Source organism: Cyprinodon tularosa, unplaced genomic scaffold (genome assembly GCF_016077235.1).
Source record: "Cyprinodon tularosa strain WSP-4 unplaced genomic scaffold, ASM1607723v1 ctg867, whole genome shotgun sequence".
Lineage (NCBI taxonomy): Eukaryota > Metazoa > Chordata > Actinopteri > Cyprinodontiformes > Cyprinodontidae > Cyprinodon > Cyprinodon tularosa.
The window spans coordinates 621,516-630,027 of NW_024039637.1; the positions used below are offsets into that span (position 1 = coordinate 621,516).

The following is an 8,512-nucleotide window of genomic DNA, read 5'->3' on the forward strand; positions in this document are numbered from 1 at the left end:
TGGGATGGAAATGTTCATTTACTGTCTGGAAAGCTGAACTAAATGAAATTTCATTTTGTATACACTCTGTGTACAGAAAGCAACAGGTGTTGTGTAAATCTAACAACTGAATTCTTGTGTCACTGGGATGTTTTTATCACTGTACTCACTTCATTTTCTGGTTCAAACTATTTTTAAAGGGAATAAAATGTAGCCCTGTTGCCCTGCTGATAGCTTAATTTTTAGCAAAAAAATGGGAAGGCTTTATCATTTAAACCTGTTCTTCCTCTTTCTTAACACAATGTTAATTTTTAATACAACAGAGAAATTCCATTAGAAAATTATTTAAAATCTGCTCAATCTGTGACATAGTGAGCTGGGGTTTGTCTCTTCCAAGCAGAGGTGTACAGGAAGCTCTGCTGAGGGTAGGGTGTCTCATTATTCCCTCATTTGCCAGACAGTCACCGTGGTGTTGGATGTAAATGTTTTACTTTCTTTCATAATTATTTGTGGGGAAAACAAAATTAAGCCAGATTGAATTTAATGTATTCAGGTTGCTTGACAGGATCAACTCGCTCCTCAACCTCAAGGAGAGAGTTTGGTGCTTTTATGTGAGGTGTCCTTTATTTAATCACCAATAGAAAGTCTTTCTGCTGTTTGTCTTTCAGACTGCCTGCAGAATTATGTTGGAAAAGAGGAGGATTTCTCTGACCAGCAGCTCTATGAACAGGAGAGGAATTCCAGTTTGGACCAAGAGGAACCAGAAGCTCTGCAGATAAAAGAAGAGCAGAAAGAACCAGAACATCCCTGGACAAAAGAGGAAACCATGGAGCTCCCCATTAGTGAGCAGAAAGAGCAGCTTGTTCTGAAGGAAGAGACGGAAGAGAAACCCTTCCCATGTTTTACATGTGGAGAACACTTTCTTAAAAAAGATCATTTAATTGATCCAATGAGAACTCACACAGGTAAGAAGATTTATAAATGTCTGTCCTGTGGAAAAATGTTCATAATGTAGACTTGATAGGCTCCTCAGAATTCAAAGCCTCCTACAAACCTCTGAAAAGCATTGCTGTATTATCCATGGTTTTATTTTTCTCTATATTTCATTTTGATTAAACCAAGATTGTCTCCACAGCCGCCTTTACTAAAACAGGTGTCAATTTGTGACACTTGATCATTAATGTACGAAAGCTTAGAGAGCAACAGGTCAGGCAATTCTCAGCAGGCATGCTGTTCTTCTCATTATACCGGTTCAGCAAAAAGTTAAAGGGCTATTCCATCTCTTTTCTTAAAATCTTAAATGTTGTTAATCTGATCTTCTTTAAAAATTATAGCAATCAGACGCTTCTAACCTGGCTTATATTATTCCAAGTTGGGCTGGGCGATAAATCAAATTAAATTATTTCATGTTTTTAAAAGTCCACAATTTGACATTTTGCTAAATCATAAAATCGAGGAAGCCTCTTCTTCTGCATTTTTTACTTGCACGTTTGCTTCTCTTCCTCTTTCCTCCCTCCGCTTGATAACATCCTGCACTGTTTACTCACGCTATGGCCGCTGCTCAATCTGAAGATTTGTTAAAGAGAAAAAGGACTCGTGTTTTATCGATTATTTGGAAGTTGTTTGGCTTTGACAAGGCCGATTTGGAGATGTATGAAAAGTAGGTTTGTTTTTTTACAACTACTACAGACTTTTGGTCCAATTATATCGACCTAAACTAGGCTCTCAGCAGCTGCTGTTTAACAAACCACCTACTTGTCAGAAGTTCAATACAAGTTGACTGTTTGATAAACTATATATTTCAGCAAATTAAGCTCTTTTTTTCTTGCCTTTGTACAGAATATTTTTTTAGCCATATCGCCCAGCCCTAATTCCAAGATAAAAACAGAATTTTTAAAACTCCCTCTTTGTTTTGTGAAAGCTTTTTCTCCCTTGTGAAACTTCAATAAATAGCCCTAGAAGCGATATATATAGCTATTTTTTATTTTAATTTTTTTTTTGCATCTGGCTCCAGCTAAAACAGGAGCATTTGGAGCTGTTCTGAAGATATTTGTTTTTTTTATATCCAAGTAACAGCTTCCTATGGGTAACGAGTTGAAGGCACAAACTAAATTGTTCATAATTTATTCTTTATGGTACGCCAGCATTCATAACATGTAGGCAAATCACTTGGATATTACAAAACTGAATATCTTTAGAACGGCTACAAATGATACAAAACTAATATAGGTGAGTAGAACATGATGTAATAATGTAAAACCAAGGACCCAATGTAAGAAGAGGTGCATTATACACTGCCTGGCAAAAAAAAAAGTCACCACCAAAAAAAAAGGTCACTCTAACACTTTGTTGGACCACCTTTAGCTTTGATTGCGGCACGCATTCGCTGTGCCATTGCTTCGATAAGCTTCTGCAATGTCAAAATATTTATTTCCATTCAGTGTTGCATTAATTTTTCACAAAGATCTTGCATTGATGATGGTAGAGTCTGACCGCGGCGCAAAGCCCTCTCTAGCACATCCCAGAGATTCTCAATGGGGCTGAGGTCTGGACTCTGTGGTGGCCAATCCATGTGTGAAAATGATGAGTCATGCTCCCTGAACCAGTCTTTCACAATTTGAGCCCGATGAATCCTGGCATTGTCATCTTGGAATATGCCTGTGCCATCAGGGAAGAAAAAGTCCATTGATGGAATAACCTGGTCATTCCTAGTCAGTTGACCTCATTCTTTGAGCACATACTGTTGCTGAACCTAGACCTGACCAACTGCAGCAACCCCAGATCATAACCCCGCCCCCACAGGCTTGTACAGTAGGCACTAGGCATGGTGGGTGCATCACTTCACCTGCCTCTCTTCTTACACTGATTCACCCATCACTCTGGAACAGGGTAAATCTGGAGTGGACTCATCAGCCACATGACCTTCCTCCATTGCTCGACAGTCCAATATTTATGCTTCCTAGCAAATTGAAGCCTTTTTCTCTGGTTAGCCTCACTGATTAGTGGTTTTCTTACGGCTACACAGCTGTTCAGTCCCAATCCCTTGAGTTGTTGCCAGCTGAAAGATAATGGCCCACGCAGTAATTATCCAATAGGAGGCTCGTACCTATTTGCTTAGTTGAATCCAGGTGGCAACTTTTCTTTGGCCAGGCAGTGTATCTGTTTATAATCTAGCTCTAAGAAGGTTTGCAGTCTAGCTCTGCACTGAGGTCAGCAAAGACAGAATGCTAGATAAAGAGCTGGATCAGACCAGAATGGGATGGAGCTCTGGCTTTCTAAAGTGCTTCTCCCTTTTATTTTGGCCTTCTGTGATAAATGTGTGTGCATACCCTTGTTTGGGGCTTATCCATAGGGAAAGTGGAGCTGGTGACTCTACTGCTCTGAGAATGTTGCAAATACCCAGTTCCATCCCCACAGCCTCCACTCTCTGTCTCTGAGCAAGACCCTTAACCCCTAATTGCACAGCCAACTGCTGCCCAAGGGGATGGGTTAAATGTAGAGGTAAAGTTCTCCATTATGAGATCAATAAAGTAAACAAATAATAATAATCATGGACAGTTCAGCAAAAAAAAAAAAAAAATCTCACAAATAGTTTGAACATTTCTTAAATGGTTAAGATTCTGCAGCTAATCTGATTTTAAAGCTTTGATGATAAACATATAATCTGTTTATATGTAGTTAGGTCAATGCAAGAATGATTAAAGTGAAATGTCCTTTCTTTAACCTACAATAGAAAGTCTTTCTGCTGTTTATTTCCAGACCACCTTCAGGATGATGTTGGAAAAGAGGAGGATTTCTCTGACCAGCAGCTCTGTGAACAGGAGAAGAATTCCAGTTTGGACCAAGAGGAACAAGAAGCTCTGCAGATAAAAGAAGAGCAGCAAGAACCAGAACATCCCTGGACTAAAGAGGAAACCATGGAGCTCCCCATAGGTGAGCATGAAGAGCAGCTTGTTCTGAAGCATGAGACTGAAGATACTGGAGATGAACCTTTCCCATGCTTAACATGGGGAGAAAACTTTCCAACAAAAGAACATTTATTGGATCACATGGGAATTCACACAGGTGAGAAGCCTTTTGAATGTCTGTCCTGTGGAAAAAAATTCAAAAAGAAATATAATCTTGATAGACACAGCAGAATTCATACAGGTGAGAAACCTTTTCCCTGTACAATTTGTAAAAAGAATTTTACTGAAAAGGGTAATTTGACCTCTCACATGAGAATTCACAGAGGTGAAAAGCCTTTCTCCTGTACCATTTGTAACAAGAATTTTACTGTAAAGTGTACTTTGACTTCTCACATGAGAATTCACACAGGTGAGAAGCCTTTCTCCTGTACCATTTGTAACAAGAAGTTTAGTAAAAGGAGTCGTTTGACTTCTCACATGAAAATTCACACAGGTGAGAAGCCTTTCTCCTGTACCATTTGTAACAAGAATTTTAAAGAAAAGAGTAAATTGACTTCTCACATCAGAGTTCACACAGGAGAGAAACCTTTCTCCTGTACCATTTGTAACAAGAAGTTTGCTCAAAGGACTAATATGACTATGCACATGAGAATTTGCCCAGGTCAGATGCCTTTATCCTGTACCATTTGTAACGAGAAGTTTAGTAAAAGGAGTCGTTTGACTTCTCACATGAAAATTCACACAGGTGAGAAGCCTTTCTCCTGTACCATTTGTAACAAGAATTTTAAAGAAAAGAATAAATTGACTACTCACATCAGAGTTCACACAGGAGAGAAACCTTTCTCTTGTACCATTTGTAACAAGAAGTTTACTCAAAGGAGTAATATGACTATTCACATGAGAATTCACACTGGTCAGAAGCCTTTCTCCGGTACCATTTGTAAAAACATTTGACTGAAAAGGGTAAACTGACTTCTCACATCACAGTTCACACAGGTGAGAAGCCTTTCTTCTGTATCATTTGTAGCAATAAGTTTACTAACAAGATTCATTTGACTTCTCACTAGGGCTGCAACTAACGATTATTTTAAAAATCAATGAATCGGCTGATTATTTATTCGATTAATCGATGAATCGGACAAAATTTTTTTTTTATATTAGCCTCTTTATTCCAAAATAAACATTTTAGACAGAACAAACAAGCACACAAGTACAGGTTGCTCATTAACTGTACTGGTGCAATATGAAAAATAAATGTTTGTGTTAAAACTACGCAAACTTACATGAGAAATGTAGCTGTACATCCACAAAATATAGGCTACTTTGTTTCATAAAGTGCAAAAAAAGACATTTTTGTTTTTAAAAGCCCCTAAGGGGTTCAAACAATAGGTCCCCCCATTTCAACAAATGAGGTTTTTTTTAGACTAGAAGAGTTCTGCCTTTTAAGACAGGAAAGTATAGCAGTTAAAGTTGCTACTTGAGAAAATACTGAACCATAGAGATAAAAATAGCCCTGTGATTCAAATTATAAATTGTATTTGGAATAAAAATGAGAGAACTAGGGGTGCTAAAAAAACACATCCTCCAAAGACAGATATTTACATGGTAATGTGGCAGATAATTAATTGACATATTACTGATCTTGCTGGATTTTATTCTGCTTTACTTCCATAAATTGCAGGATCTTCTTTACTTTATCTTTGCCAGAAGATTTAAACTTTAAAAGCCTTGCCCTCATAATTTGCAAGTTAATTTGTTTATAAAGAAAATAGAAACGCTGCTTAAGCTAATTCAAATGAAATTAAAAATAAAATAAGTAGCCAACCTTATCACTGTCTGTAACCTACTAACAATGTAAGGAAAGCATCAGATGAGCTACCTGAGAAACTAACGTTACGTTTCCCCACTTTAAAACCAAACAAACATGGTGCTTCCGAGCCATGCCAATTTGTTTTTACAAAAGTTGCATGTTATGACTTTTTTCGCTTTACAAAGCGCAGGATATTTTAATTGATCAATTTGCGCCGTCAATCCCGGCGCATGCGCGCTTCATTTGCAGTCTGGACGCTGAGGGTGAACGGGGTTGGGATGGGGGAGGCGCCCCACGGCAGCAGCTGCCGCTGGAGGACAAGAGTATGAACGACATGTGCTTTCACGTAAGAGTCTCCAAAAGCCGCCAGTGACACCGTAAAAAGTCGCCAGATTTGTCGCTACTCGCTTTTTTGAAAAATTGTTGCTGGAGGGGTCTGAAAAGTCGCTAAATATAGCGCCAAAGTCGCTGAGTTGGCAACACTGCGCACCTGCGGTGCTGGCTCACTCTGCCATATTTTTTCTTCTTCCCCCGTTTCAGTCAAGTGACAGTTATGACGACAGCGGCGGATGACGCATTAATCACGCGACACAGCTAATCGATGATGACATTTGTTACCAACGCTTTTAAAAGTCGATTTTTATCGGTTATATCGATTCGTTGTTGCAGCCCTACTTCTCACATGAGAATTCACACAGGTGAGAACCTTTTGAATGTCTCTCCTGTGGAAATAGCTTCACCTGTGTCTGATCTTGATAAAGACAAGGTGAGAAGCTGTTATCCTGAATGATTTGTGACAAAGAGTGCTGGCTCACTCTGCCATATTTTTTCTTCTTCCCCCGTTTCAGTCAAGTGACAGTTATGACGACAGCGGCGGATGACGCATTAATCACGCGACACAGCTAATCGATGATGACATTTGTTACCAACGCTTTTAAAAGTCGATTTTTATCGGTTATATCGATTCGTTGTTGCAGCCCTACTTCTCACATGAGAATTCACACAGGTGAGAACCTTTTGAATGTCTCTCCTGTGGAAATAGCTTCACCTGTGTCTGATCTTGATAAAGACAAGGTGAGAAGCTGTTATCCTGAATGATTTGTGACAAAGGTTTTAAATGTGAAGATAATTTCAGTATTCAGATGACATTTATTCATGCATGATCTGTAATGATTTATATTTTTGAAAAAAAAAACAAAACGTTTCTAATAAGTCCCAGCAGTTAGATGCCACAGGAATGAACAGTAGAGGCGTTTTTCTTGTTTGACTGTTGATAAAATCTCCATCCGCCAACTCTTCATTACATGAGAAACTCACCGGTTAATGGTCTTTTTTGATAAATCTGTTAATTAACAGCTCTGTTTATATAGAAACTAGAACAGATAAGGTGTTATATTGTGAATCTGGTAAATATTCAGGTCCTAGGTAAATATGTGGATTTAAACATTTGAAACGTAATAATTTTGGGCCTAAGTAAATTAAATTTAAACGTCACCTTAACAAGAAAATAGATGTTTAAATTCCCAGTTTCTTAATTTTTCTGGAATAAAGGGAATAAGCATAATAAAGTGCAACAACACCTTGGTTACAGATGAATCAAGTTTTCTGTCCATACAACAAGCAATTGAGAAGTTATAGATATTTAAATTGAAAAAAATAAATCCAGACGGTCCCCTACTGTACCATTTTGACATGGTGTGGCAAAACTTTTTCTTAATGAATTTATTCCGAAAAAAAAACTTTTATTTTATTAACTGAATAAGCTAAAAAAGTTTTGCTAATTCAGTATCTTGTTGGCTTTCATTAGCAATGCATCAATCAGCCCTGCTACGTGTGTTGTTGAAACCAGGCCCACCAAAACTCCAACTGTTTTTGGCACAGTGTTAGAGCTATGGTCAATAGATATTAGAATGAAGTAGATCATCTATAGAGGAGTCTCAGATGAAGATTTGGGACATATAGAAGTGTGTGTCAGTCTCAGAGTTAGTCAGCTACAAGCTAATTAATGTTGCAAAGGGGGTGCTGGGATTATGGGGTTAAACTACGGGACATCAAAGAACTCAGTTTAGAGGCTGGAGTCTGTAGTTCAGGTAAATTGAAGTCCTAAAATGATGAAACATGTTTGTTTAAAATGATAAACAGGATTGATGATGTTGATGTTATTTTTACTGATCAGTTTGAACCTGCTTTAACTTGGTAAAAAGCCTTTGTCTTAATAATGTATTAAAGAAATCTGACTCTCCTCTAGAAGTGTGAAGATTTTTTAAAAGTATAATTTTCCTTTGAACTAATTCTAATAGTTTTGTTCTTGATTCTGTAGATGTTCTATTTACCTGCTATGATTGAAAGTAACTATCACCTATTTTATACAACTGATTTTATGGATTATATTCTGCTGTGGATGTTTTTAATTATTGTAATCTCTTCTAAATTGATGAACGAGCAGCAATAAAAACCTCATGGATCATAAAAATGTTTCTTTATCTGATTTCATATAAATTACAAACAATCTTTTTCCCTGTTTTCTCTGAAATTTTCAGTCAAACTAAAACTGTAAAATAAATAGTTTAAGGGCATTCACCTTCTGTCTTCTCCAGTCTTTCCTGTTGCTCCTCCATTTGCAAAGCTGGATCATTAGTTTCAGTGTCTAATAAAGGTGCTTGAGATCTCAAAGCTCACATGGACACAGAAAAACCTGAAAAAGCTCTGCGAGGTGAGAGTTATTCTGCAAAGCTGACAGGACAACACACATTACATCTCATATGTACAAGTTTGTAAATTAATGGAGCAACAGAAAACTTTTTATAAGAAAATG

The 8,512-nt window shown here is 37.6% G+C and overlaps 1 protein-coding gene across 2 annotated transcripts; it reads left to right on the forward strand.

Moving 5' to 3' along the window:
* Window positions 1–610: 610 nt before the first annotated feature.
* LOC119775322 (gastrula zinc finger protein XlCGF8.2DB-like) lies at window positions 611–5,031 on the forward strand. Of its 2 annotated transcripts, none has more exons than XM_038273263.1 (2): window positions 611–944; window positions 3,739–5,031. In XM_038273263.1, the coding sequence occupies exons 1-2, from the start codon at window positions 806–808 to the stop codon at window positions 4,839–4,841; spliced, it is 1,242 nt and encodes a 413-aa protein (XP_038129191.1). In that variant the 5' UTR covers window positions 611–805; the 3' UTR covers window positions 4,842–5,031. The 2 variants fall into 2 exon arrangements, with proteins under 2 accessions (XP_038129191.1, XP_038129190.1); XM_038273262.1 differs by having other exon boundaries at window positions 767–819; window positions 3,737–5,031.
* Window positions 5,032–8,512: the final 3,481 nt, after the last annotated feature.